Source organism: Bombyx mandarina, chromosome 24 (genome assembly GCF_030267445.1).
Source record: "Bombyx mandarina strain Sakado chromosome 24, ASM3026744v2".
Taxonomy (NCBI): Eukaryota; Metazoa; Arthropoda; class Insecta; order Lepidoptera; family Bombycidae; genus Bombyx; species Bombyx mandarina.
Window position 1 is genome coordinate 355,592 of NC_143230.1, and position 13,100 is coordinate 368,691.

At 45.2% G+C, this 13,100-nt stretch overlaps 1 protein-coding gene across 11 annotated transcripts in view; it reads right to left on the reverse strand.

Annotated features, from left to right (window-relative positions):
- Window positions 1-1,978: 1,978 nt before the first annotated feature.
- RhoGEF2 (Rho guanine nucleotide exchange factor 2) overlaps window positions 1,979-13,100 on the reverse strand; it is a 176,677-nt gene continuing 165,555 nt past the window's right edge. For 9 of the 11 annotated variants that reach the window (XM_089738095.1, XM_089738099.1, XM_089738094.1 and 6 more), the window contains 18 exons: window positions 12,108-12,211; window positions 11,246-11,374; window positions 9,910-10,151; window positions 9,021-9,205; window positions 8,770-8,934; window positions 8,531-8,681; window positions 7,715-7,833; window positions 7,512-7,625; window positions 7,336-7,436; window positions 6,624-6,825; window positions 6,240-6,370; window positions 6,014-6,154; window positions 5,524-5,643; window positions 5,320-5,433; window positions 4,754-4,894; window positions 4,193-4,378; window positions 3,670-3,749; window positions 1,979-2,349 (listed from right to left, as the gene is read on the reverse strand). In XM_089738095.1, the coding sequence (XP_089594221.1) occupies window positions 2,326-2,349; window positions 3,670-3,749; window positions 4,193-4,378; window positions 4,754-4,894; window positions 5,320-5,433; window positions 5,524-5,643; window positions 6,014-6,154; window positions 6,240-6,370; window positions 6,624-6,825; window positions 7,336-7,436; window positions 7,512-7,625; window positions 7,715-7,833; window positions 8,531-8,681; window positions 8,770-8,934; window positions 9,021-9,205; window positions 9,910-10,151; window positions 11,246-11,374; window positions 12,108-12,211 (2,449 nt within the window). In that variant the 3' untranslated portion in view covers window positions 1,979-2,325. The remainder of the gene's footprint in view (window positions 2,350-3,669; window positions 3,750-4,192; window positions 4,379-4,753; window positions 4,895-5,319; window positions 5,434-5,523; window positions 5,644-6,013; window positions 6,155-6,239; window positions 6,371-6,623; window positions 6,826-7,335; window positions 7,437-7,511; window positions 7,626-7,714; window positions 7,834-8,530; window positions 8,682-8,769; window positions 8,935-9,020; window positions 9,206-9,909; window positions 10,152-11,245; window positions 11,375-12,107; window positions 12,212-13,100) is intronic. The other 2 variants (XM_089738100.1, XM_089738097.1) reach the window with 2 other exon arrangements.

Sequence of the window (13,100 nt, forward strand, 5' to 3'; positions counted from 1 at the left end):
TTTTATGAAAATAAATCTCTAATTGTAAATTTTTTTTAATCCAAAGTTTTTACCTTTTTTTACCTCTATTAAATTAAATACTACAGTCTGTGCAGCTACGTATTCTGTTTACGACTAATGTCAGTTTTGGATCTTGTCTATAACCTCAAAACACTTTAATTTCAACTCAAAGCGCGGGTGTAGAATACTTTAAAACTTGTCGTCGTATCTGTCAATGCGGTGTATAACCGATGCTGTACTACCTCGTAGAAAACTTTATTTCATCCCACCTCATCTCGTTTCATTCATCCCAGTCATAGTCTCAAATAAATCAGCTTCTCTTCAGTGCATCCATACCATTTCTCTCTCCATATTACTTTTCATATTAGGTTACCTTTGCCTTTCCTGTTTGGACCATAGATAAGACATATTTGTTTAAGTTTTTTTTTTAAGAGATTTTCTGACCTGGCAACTAAGACCTTTAAGTCATGTCTTATTTTACTTTATATTCTTAATTTTATGAAAAATGATAATATGGAGTGAAATGAAATGAAGATGATTAATTTGAGACATTAATCAACTGGGATGAAATTTAATGAAATGAAATGATATGAGATGAAATATAATCGCAGTAAAATGGTGGTCATTTACTGAGATTTTTTCAGTGGACTTTTTGGAGGAACCCGAGAAGTTACGTCCAGCAGCTTTGTTTCATTTTCCCACATTTTTGCACTTTCACAGATATTAAACAGTTAATAAACCACCATTATTACACATTTAAACCTGAAGAAACACTAAATAGACAAAATAAAACAAATCACACAACTTCACTCCTCGCGTTCCCGCCAAAAAGTCCATTTGTTTAAGTTGAACCAATGAAACCATAGATAATACAACTGCCAGGTCTTTTTGGCGGGAACGCGAGGAGTGAAGTTGTGTGAATGTGTCTATTTTGTGTTTCTTCAGGCTTAAACGTGTAATAGCGGTGGTTTGTTAACTGTTTCTCAACCCTCCCTGTTATTATATTCATTGCAAGATGCCATCGGGAGAATTTTCTGTTCGTTTTTTTTGGTGTTTCTTTTACTTTATCCGTTTTTGGTTCTATAACTTATATTTTATTTTTACTATAAAAATTTACACGAAAATTTATTTTCATTTAGGTAGGTACCAAAAGTTAAAAATATAATATTTTATTGTTTAAAATAACTACAACGATTATTTAAAGAAATGTTACTTGATAGTTTCTTAAATGGTCTATACTTTCAAAATAAATATTAAAATGGAAATTTCTGATTCTTTTATTATTGTTCATTGCCACAACGATGAGTAATAGAGCATCACTATGGCTGATGTCGAAAAGACACACACAGTTGGCGACACCCACAACGTGGTGTGACTGAGGTTCACTAGTTTTTTATAAACTTTGAGTTTTAGCATTTAGTATGCAGGAACACAGATCCGCGCTGAATCGACTCCACGTGATTTTTTCAATGTTTCTTTAGTATTTACATACAGATAAGGTTGAAAATCAAACAAAGGAGTTCCTATTGAGTGAAGTTATCTTTTAATTCGACCAAACAATTGATTTTCGTTTGAAATTCGTGTGAGGTTTTGTTTTATTGCTTAGATGGGTGGACGAGCTCACAGCCCACCTGGTATTAAGTGGTTACTAAAGGCCATAGACATCTACAACGTAAATGCGCCACCCACCTTGAGATATAAGTTCTAAGATCTCAAGTATAGTTATAACGGCTGCCCCACCCTTCAAACCGAAACACATTACTGCTTCACGGCAGAAATAGGCAGGGCGGTGGTACCTACCCGCGCGGACTCACAAGAGGTCCTACCACCAGAATTTTAACGCGTCAACCAAAATTAATGTTTACTACTATAAACAATTTCCTCATATTTTTTTTAAATTTATTAATTGTAGCACAGTCCCGGGTCGGGCTGGGTTGGCGGCTCGGTCGACGCTCGCATTTGAAATAAAACTCGCATAATTTCGTAATAATTATAATGACGATATAACACAGGCGCGCCACTCGCGGGCCGCTCACATACAGACTTACGTATGGAATCATTTATTTATTACATATAACAATAAGATAAAGCTAAATAAACAATATATCATTTTATTACAAAATATACATTTTTCGTATTCGATAGCGGTTAACATTATTTACGACAGTAATGCTGGAAAGCGCCCGGATGTTGCCCGGATGCTGGCCGGACGCTGGCCGGACCGGTGCGGGCCCGTGACGTCACGCCCGTCCAGTCCCGCGGGGCCCGTGCCTCGTCGAGTTCCGATTTTGGTTTAGTTTTTACGTATTTTATTGAGATGAGAGATCACCCTCCGTTGCTGGCCTGCTCCTGGGAGGATATATACATTTGCTGTTAGCACTTGTGGGGGGAGACGAATAAAGCCAACGGGAGAAATAGGTACAATAGATTTTAGTCAAATTTAAACTATAACACAATTGGTATTCATTTTAAATATTAATCATTCAAATCTTAATTGACAATTAAATAAAATTATTAATTTAAAAATCTATTCATGTCGAACACTACTAGGCTGCACTAAAAGTATCGGGAATGGAATATTTCCACTGTTCCTGTCATATTAAAATCTTTTTAATTGAAAACTCCTTGGTTTTAAAAATCGAATACCATTTATTTATTTAAAAAAATATTCTCGGTCTTGTCACGAGGTTTTGTCAAACTTGTTTAGTCGTTGAGAAAATGGAATTGACTCGAGAAAATTCAAGAGCGATGATTTATTATGACTTTCGAAGTGGTTTAACACAAAAACAGTGTGTTGACCGGATGATTTCTGCATTTGGTGATGAAGCCCCATCCAAAACCACAATTTATCGCTGGTTTGCTGAGTTTCAACAAAAACCAGTCACGAGTTTGGGTGTTCGAAAATGAGTTAAAGCCAACAAAAATTGTTCGTTCACGGAGTGTTGCAAAAAAAATGGTGGCCACGTTTGTCTCCAAAACCGGCCATGTTACGACTATTCCTCTTGAGGGACAAAGAACGGTTAATGCAGAATGGTATGCTAGCATTTGTTTGCCACAGGTCGTTTCTGAACTCCGTAAAGGGAACTGCAACCGCCGCATCATCCTCCATCACGACAATGCGAGTTCTCACACCGCGCACAGAACAAAAGAGTTTTTAGAGCAAGAAAACATAGAATTATTAGACCATCCGCCGTACAGCCCCGACCTAAGCCCTAATGATTTCTATACTTTCCCTAAAATAAAGAATAAATTGCGTGGACAGAGATTTTCATCACCTGAAGAAGCTGTGGACGCCTACAAAACGGCCATTTTGGAGACCTCAACTTCCGAATGGAATGGTTGCTTCAATGATTGGTTCCATCGTATGGAAAAATGTGTCAAATTTCGCGGAGAATACTTGGAAAAGCAATAAATACATTTTTAAATAGTAATGTTGTGTCACTTCGTTAATTCCCGAAATTTTCAGTGCCGCCCTCGTAATAACAACGCATGTTTTTATATGTTTCATGCGTCTATGCTTAGCTCGTACGTTTGGCCCCAAATGACGTCATATGCAGTGAAAGCGTGTCAAATGGGGTTTCAGAGTTTGTGTGGCCGTCTAAAAAAACTTAGTTTAATATTTTAATTTTAAATTTCAATGGTATCGTTAGGCTATGAATTATTTAGTACGTTTAGTTGCGATGCACTGACCGGTGTCGCCGCCCCGGGCGCCGCGCCCGTGTCGGCGGTCGCGTCCGGCGCCGCTTGTTCTGAAAACATAAAATCATTATATCAATAAACAATAATATTGTTACGCCATCTGTCGCCGAATAGCCGAAACGAATATCGAAAATTTTGGTAGCATCTAGAACAGTGGAGAAGTACAACACCATCTATTGTCAAATAGCGGAAACACACGTCGAAAATTTTCGACTTATGGGGAATGTTCTCGATAATTCTAGAGATATCGTATCGGCTATAAAAGCGTTGCGGGGATGGCACGCAGTCAGTTAGTAATCGGAACTACTCGAAACGAAACAAGCGAATTGCGAATTGAGAATTTTAAAGTGTTCGTTAAGTGTTCTAAGTATTGAATACAGTTTTAATTTATACTTTGGTAAAAATTTTATTTATCCTGAATTCCTAGCGCGTAATAATATTTCTATATTAGTCGGATATCTATATAGCCGTGTATATAGGGTGGGGTGCGTACGTGCTCGCAGGGCGCGGTGCGCGAGGCGGTGGTTGGTCTCGCTGAGCACGGCGAGGTGCTCCCGCAGGCGCGGCGGCGCGGCGGCGGGCGCGGTGCACGCCACCAGCAGCCGCCGCGCCGCGTCCTGCAGCCCCAGGGCCGCACCGGCCACGCGACACGCCAGCTCCTGCGCGGACACCTCGCCTTCTGCCGAGAGATATACTCCTCGTTATCGATACACACAATACAAATAGTTATTCAATACGAATAGGAGGTTGTATAGGTAAAAAACTAAATCTCTTCCAGCCAAACCTACAGCGACCAAACTATACGTTACAAGACGTTCGAAAATCAATTCAAATTAATAATTTTACATAGCGTTACAACGAAAACATACATGACAACCGCTCAGCCGTTCCACATGTACATATAACACGCGCTTACTTACTCACAGGGGCGTGCCGCGGACAGGCGGGATAGAGTAGTCTAGTTGGTCGATGTATTTTTACCATAATGTTATGGATGAGCCAAAATAAAACTGAATGTTTAAAATATCGTAGTCAAAACAGACATGGTACTGACCGTAGCTGTCGTCCAGGGCGCCCTCCCCGGCGTCGGGGGGCGGGGCTCCGGCGGCGCAGGGCGCGCACGTGCCCCCCGCCCCGCGCCGCTCCGCGCCCTCAGCCCCCGCCCCGCCCTCGGGCGACAGCGGCGCTAGTGGAACTACGCGACAGAAACAGCAGAATAAATATGAGTGTTTGATTAGTGGAGCTCGCGAACAACGTGTACGCCGCTGAACCCCTAGATACATGAGGCCGAGATCCCATTTGCATGTGTGAGAGTTGTCTCACCCTTAAAATCCCAACACTATTGTTTTGTAGAAAAAATGGGCAGGATGGTGGTATCTGTGCGTGCGGGCTCATCAAACTTCTACTATAAGTAAGAAGCCATTAAATTAAAAAGCGAACAACAAAAGTACCATGACGTGTTCGAGATAATCACGGTATTTTATGATAGGCAGCGGCAGGGGTTTCTGCCCCTGGCATTACTAAAAAAGATAGCCACTCACAATTAATGAACCGTATGCTCGTCTGTCTACAAGGGCAATAAAAAATTTAGCTAATTTAAACGTATAAGCAAATAATTACTCAGGTCGTCGGCGGCGAGGTGCCTGGCGGCGCGGGGCGGGCGGGCGCGCGCCAGCACGGCGGCGGGCTCGGACGCGCGCAGGCCGCGCCGCACGCACGACAGGATCTCGTCCGCTGCGGACAACACGCGCCGTCAGTACACGCGCACCCAGCGAGGCGCCCCCCTCCCCCTCCCCCTCCCCCTCCCCCTCCCGCGACACTCACCCTGCGCGAACGTCGCCAGCAGCAGCTGGTGCACGTCCGGCTCCGCCCTGTCGCCCTCCTCCTCCACGCTGTCGGAGCGGGAGAGCCGGTCGCCCGTCGAACGCAGCTCCTGGTCTATGTCTGTCGAGTGAACAACGGGCGGTCAGGCTCCGTAATGTAATCCGCTACTACGTCAGAGCGGGCATGCTCCAGTGGGAGCCCGATGTGTTGGTGATGTTTTGGTGGTTTTTACTGGTGGTAGGACCTCTGAGTTCGCACGGGTAGGTACTACCGCCCCACCTGTATCTGCCGTGAAGCAGTAATGCGTTTCGGTTTGAAGGGTGGGGCAGCCGATGTAACTATATTGAGACCTTATAACTTATATCTCAAGATGGGTGGTGCATTTATGTTGTAAATATCTATGGGCTCCGGTAACCACTTAACACCAGGTGGACTGTGGGCTCGTCCACCCATCTAAGCAATAAAAAATAAATAAAAGATGTGTACGCACCGACGGTCCCCAGCGTGTCGGCCACGCACAGCTCGGCCAGCTGCTCGTAGTCGCGGCGCGGCACGCCCAGCATGTCGGCCACGATGTCGCGCTTGGCCAGCATCGCGCGCCGGATCTGCGAGTCCAGGCGCCGCAGGTACTCTGCAAGCAGGGCGCGCGGGTGAGCGGGGGCGGGGGGCGCGGGGGGCACGGGGGTGGCCCGGGGGGCGCGGGCGGGGGGGCGTACCTTCCGGCGTGCAGACTGTGCGCGCGGTGTGCACGGGCGGCTCGCGCACGGCCAGCGCGGCGGGGCCCTGCAGGGGGGCGGGGGGCGCGCACACGTGCGTGCTGATGCAGCCCACCGTCGGCCGCCGCGGCCTGCACACGCACAGACAACTACTTCATCGGTGACAATTAAAATTGAAATTTCAGACAGAACAAAAAATACACAATATCAAAATGTCGTGGCTGCAAATACTGTGACAGTGCAGTGGACCTGCAGTTACACAACATTCTTTTAAATTGAAACTGTTGATTGAGCACTGACAATGACGCATAAGAGTTAATTATAAAATGAACAAAAACTTCTGTTGTCATATATCACCTCGCGCCGCGAGGAGGATCAACTCACGTGTGCTTCTCCTCTCTGTCGGAAACTTCCTCCTTGTCCAGGGAGCGCCTCTCCTCGAGTCTGGTGGGGGTGTTATCGTCCCTCTCGCTCTCGGCGGGGCTCCGGTCGGCGGAGGTCCCGTCTCGCTCTGGGGGCGAGGTCTCGTCAGCGGGGAGGGGCGACTTCTCCGACGCGTCGGAGGGATTGCGCGACACGCTGGCACCTGGCGGACGGACACGACACGTTAAGGGCGACCTTGTTGGTTCTATAAGATTCAAAGAGGATAAAATGTGTTCAGAATGTCCAAATTATATTTTTTTCCATGTATGTAAGTAATTCAAAAAGCATAAATATTGTTGAAATAAATGGTACACGAGTAAGAAGTGTAACTTCTATAGTGGTTTTCTTCATTCCTCAAATCTTAATTAAACCTACCTTAAATCACATTTCCCTTGTAATAGGGCATGCTGTGTATAAGAGAAACGACCTAGCTCGCTTTGTCCTCTCCCTCTCTCCACGGTCGAGTGGTTCGCGAGACGTCATCCTAAATTGTATCTTTTCTCTCTAGCCATAACGAATCTGTCGCGAGTTAAATTTTATTCTCTACGCGCCTAAAGAAGTTTCACTTCGGAAAAGTAAAATTTTGCTGACTGTACTTTTCGATGTCTGTAAATAGCTTTTTTAACATTGCGACAATATATAAACCAGTAGGGTCGTTTTGCGACATACTGACCTGTGTCGTCAACGGAGCGGCTGGTCTGATGAGAAGGCGTCAGGCTCGACTTCAACTCGGTCAGCTTTGCCAGCGGAGCTTCTTCTATGTGCTTGACCCAGCTGTTGAAACAAACGGAGTAATGTAACACAGCAGAGAGGTGGCGGGGAGGGTGAGGGTGAGGGGGCGACACTCACGCGGCGTACTCCTGCGCGCTGCTGGCGGAGAGCTCGTGCATCTGGACGCCGTTGATGTTCATGAGGAAGAACGTGTTCCTGACGGCCGCGTTGGGCCGGAACAGCACCTTGTCCCTGCGGGCGAGAGCACAGCTGAGTCACTGCGGGGGGCGAGGGGGCGGTGTGCGGGGGGTTGGGGCGGGGGTTGGGGGGAGGAGCCGTACCACTTGACGAGCGGCGACAGCAGCTGGTGCTGCGCGCTGCTGGACTGCGGGATCGGCTTCAGCACGAACTTGTCGCCCTCCCGCTGCAGCAGGACTAAACTGTCTTCTAGCATCAGCGCCTGGAATGTACCGATTTAATACGTCATTCTTTTATTTATAATTTAATTGCTAAAATTGCTGGAAGATCTCATGGCTCGTCTAGTGTTAAGTAGTCACCAGAGCCCATAGGCAACCACGTTAATGCCGCCACCCTCTTTGATACATGAGTTCCGAGTCTCCAATTTATGCAGAATTTTTTTTTGACACAATTACAGTGATTTAAAATTATAGTTGTATCTACTAATTAAATATATAATTAACATGGTAATAATTTTTTTAATAAGATAAGGAGCGTGGGGGGCTCCGTGAGTACGGGGGGCGCGGGTGTACTTGAGACAACTTAGACAAAGAACAAACAAGAAAATTAGTGTTTATTTATATTAATTATAAGTCTATGTAGAAGAAATGTTTAAGCTAAATTTAAAAGGCCTGTTTAAGTAATGAATGCATCTGACTTGCACCGACTGTCGGAGGAAGTGACCGCAACAATACCGTACCGGGGACCGACCCTGGGGGCAGGTACAGGACGCAGAGCCCTGGCAACCTTCAGACGCCTAGTCAGTGCAATCATCGAGTAGGATAATGGAAGTAAATATTGTATGAAGTTCAACTTCTGCACTGAGTAACTCTAGAGAGGGGACCGTTCACAAATCTTAATAAAAAGTTGTCTCGGTGAAAAAAACACAAGTGTACGATTTTCAGTGTGTGGGGCCTCACCAGCACGTGTATCTTCTTGGTGGAGTCTCCTCGGATGGCCAGGTCCCCCTCGAGGCGGAGGGCGCGCTGCGTGAGGTCGAGGCGGCGCAGCTCCTCCCACTCGCCGCCGGCCGGCACGCGGACCTCCAGCTTCTGCTGGATGCTGCGCAACCTGCAACACGCTCGGCGCTCACTCGCACGCTCGGCGGGGGCGGGGGGACGGGGCGGGGGGCAGTGCGGGGGGTTGGGGGGGCGCGCACCTGTGCTCGTTCTCTGCGGTGCGCACGGCGGTGTCGACTCCGTGCAGCACGTCCTTGGCGACGGCGAGCGCGCGCCGCAGCCGCCCCACGTCCTCCGCGCTCTCCTCGTCGCCCTCCGATACCGTCTTCAGGATGTTCTCCAGCAGCAGCTGGTACTTCGTCAGCCTGTGGACGGACAACGCTCAACTGTACTGTGGGCTCATCAACAGCAGATCTCCTGGGTGCACTGGTGTAGGACAGGCGGCACTGACCTCTGCCACACGCAGGCCAGCAGGTCCCTGAGCTGCAGGCGCCCGCAGAGCGGCAGCTGCTCCTTGCTGGACAGGAACTGGTGCAGCTCCTTGTTCTTCCGTCTCCGCTCCCGGAGCACGTCCAGCGCGAGGCGCTGTCCGCTGCAGAACCGGGACAGGCACGGCGCGTAGCCCGGGTCGCCCAGCTGAACGAATTAATTGATAATAATAACTAAAATGACTGCTTTAAAAAACCATGACTTCCCTCCACCGGCGATAAACCGACCAGCGACCCACATTTACTGGTGGTAGGACCTCTTGTGAGTCCGCGCGGATGGGTACCACCACCCTGCCTATTTCTGCCGTGAAGCAGTAATGCGTTTCGGTTTGAAGGGCGGGGCAGCCGTTGTAACTATACCTGAAACCTTAGAACTTATATCTCAAGGTACCCGGGTGGCGCATTTACGTTGTAGATGTCTATGAGCTCCAGTAACCACTTAATACCAGATGGGCTGTGTGCTCGTCTACCCATCTAAGCAATAAAAAAAAACTAATTCCTTAATATTTTCACCATGAAACAGTAATTAATTTTGGTTTGAAAGATGACCATTTCCAGCACGGGTACCACAGCAATAGTAAGCCCACTAGCACCTGATGTCTGTGGTTTCCCGAAGGACTCGTGGGCGGACCGCCGAAGGAACAGTGATCATTATAATAGACTTGTTGAATTATTGAACTTTATGAAATACCCATAGAAGCATTTACTATTGTAGTTGTGCCTTCTGACACACCACGCGAACCTCAGCGAATAAAGACCAAAAACACACAGTCCATAACCTGCAAGTAACTTTATAATATCGATAAAGTTGTTTTATTTCCCCTCATTCAATCAAACAGTAAATCCACATACCGTCTCCAGGACAGCATCAGCTAATGGTCGGATGGTGACCAGCGGGTTGGCGGGCACCGCTCTGAGAGCTTTCAGCGAGGAGTAGAGCCGCTGGTGCCTCTCTCTCACGGCCGGTAAGTTCGGGAACAAAGCTCTCAGCTCGTCGGGGGGCAGTAAGCTCGGCTGCGCTTCTAGGCCGCGCAGGAACACGCCGCCCAAGACTTTGAGCCAGCGCACGTGGGAGCCCTCCGACACTATTAGCTCTGTGGAGGAGACGCCACACACCCGTCACTAAACATTCCTTGACAGGGGACACATAGATCAGCTTTCATTGATTATACGTTAAGCTGCTTTGAGACTACGCTATAATATAATAGTATATAGCTCATAGCACAACAATATCGCGCACCATACATTGTTAAGGACACGTTCACGCTGTACTGTACTATGTATTATTGGTTAACTATAGACTGCTATACTATATGGCACTAAGGTATAGTAGTCTGAAAGCAGCTTTAAACGTGATGGGAGATATTTTCAATTTCATTACCATACAGCTACGTATTTGTATTTAATTTCATATCTGATGATGAAAAAATTATTGACATTTCATATCATATTAAATTGTATTGTGTTTAATATCTATATTCTATATAATAATTTCACGTAGAAACAAAAACTTTGTACCCCTTTTTACGAAAATTACGCGGACGGAGGAATATGAAATTTCTCACACTTATAGAGAATATGGAGGAGGAGTGCAGAATGCTAACATTTTTTTTAATTGTGCATTAAAAATACATTAAGTGAAAATAAAAACATTACACACACTACCATTTATATACTCTTTTTTTATTGTGACAGTCAGTGATCTAATTGAAAATAGATTAAAATTGTTTGTCTTAATATTATTTGTCTATAGTGTAAAATTAAATTAATAAAATATAATAATATAAATTAATAAAATATAATAATATAAATTAGTAAAATAAAATTTATTTTCTATTTATTGGTTAGATTTTCTATAAAAGCGTATTATGTTTGTTTTTTTAAACTATTATTTATTTTTCATTTTTTAATTAATTTTCAATGTTTTCAATATATTTTTTTAAATATTGAATTGTCATCGGTCCTTAACAAGTATGACAAATTTCAAGTTAATCCGACGTTTTGTAGGGGTTCAAAATCATGTTCAAAGATTCCGTTACATACTAACATACATAAGTCTGAAGCTAATAAAAGCGTTATTAATTAAAAACTGTTCGCCGCGTTAGCACTATACGAGTAATGACGAGCTGCGTCGAGAAATATTCATTAATAACTTCGTAGTAAAGAGTAGTTAGTGTGCACAACGCACCGTGTATGACCTCCTGCCGCTTGCGGAGCCTGGCGCTGAGGTCGAGCGCGTCCAGCACGTGGGGCGGCACGCTGTCCACCCACTGCGCGGCCAGCGGCTCGTCCTCCTCGGACCAGTCCGACTGTGTGGCTGCGGGACACAAAACAAACATTTATACATCTATTTTCTTATTTATTGCATAGAGGGGTGGACGATATCACACCTGGTGTTGAGTGGTTAGTGGAGCCCATGGACATCTACAACATAAATACCGCCACCCACCTTGAAATACGAGTTCTAAGTATAGTTCCCCACCCTTCAAACCGAAACGCATTACTGCTTTACGGCAGAAATAGGCAGGGTGGTGGTACCTACCCGTGCGGACTCACAAGAGGTCCTACCACCAGTAATTACGTAAATTATAATTTTGCGGGTTTGATTTTTATTATACGATGTTATTCCTTTCACCGTCGAAGTCAATCGTGAACATTTTGGTACCCGCCTGAGATTCGAACGCCGGTACATCGCTCAACACGAATACACCAGACGTCTTATCCTTTTTTAATATTATATTATTTATTACAATTTATAACGTAGGGAAATTTCTGCAGACGCTACATGTCTTCGTAAAACTTAATCAAAGACTACACGAGGGGTTTGCCGTGGGGCGAGGCCCAACCACGATCGTGCGTCACAAATAAGCGCTAAAACGCAACTTTCGGAACCAGCGTCGACCTCTACGTTCTTTAAGTGAGAGAGGAGATTGTAGGGAGTGCACATATTTCATTATTTTGAAGCAGTCGCGATTTAGAGTTTATAACCGACGGTTTCCAAATTATCGTTGTCACCAAGCTATAGCATTTGAGAAACGCTGGCTACTTACCTTGTTGTTCGGCTACGACGGTGTTGCTCTCGTTGCTCCGGGATGATAAGCTCGAGCTGCTCGAGCTACCAGAGGGGGCCGTCGGCGCCCCGGGCTCCAAGTCACTGCAAGCGGAGGAGGATAATCAACAAATGGATCTTGATGACTCTTGAGATTATTATTTTTATTGCTTAGATGGGTGGACGAGCTCACAGCCCACGTGGTGTTAAGTGGTTACTGGAGCCCATAGACATCTACGGCGTAAATGCGACATCCACCTTAAGACATAAGTTCTAAAAGGTCTCAAGTACCCGGGACCGCGTGGTACGCTTACATGGAACATTCTAGTCCTATCGATTCGATCGTTGTTGTAAGTAAATGTAGACTCGCTTGACGCTTCCTTTTCTGATTTAGCAATTTCCACAAAAAAATCTATCAAAGAAAATATATTTAGATCGCTTAGTTTGTTCAATAATACATAATTCCTATGACAATAAAAACTTCTTTTTTTTTCAGTTAAGAACGTTGCAAAAGATTTGTCTAAAAACTACTATAGACTGTTATGCTGTTTAATTTTTCTAATTAGAGCATAATTGAAGGCTAATATTTTACCGCAAGCCACGTTACACTGGTGTCCCGTGCTGTCGATGAGCAGATTTGATCAGAGCCCATCGGGGCGGTGTGCTCTACACGCGATGATAGTAAAGCTGTTTTCTGTTATGTAGGCTTAGTGCGAGTTTTTTAACGTGCTCGATAGCGTACGAGTTAGCCCAACTTTCTATGCAGTTAGAACAGCGCCCCTAGCGGCAAATCAAATCAAATCAATTTTTATTCAACATAAATGAGAGTACATACTTGTTGAACGTCAAAAGAACTACCGCCAATTCACAAGAACTAGCCTCCGTCCTGAGAAGAACTGGCAAGAAACTCAGCGGGCATGTCTTTTTTTTTTTTTTTTATATTAGTTAAAAAAAATTAATATTAGGTTTGTTTTAAAAATTCATTTTTACAATG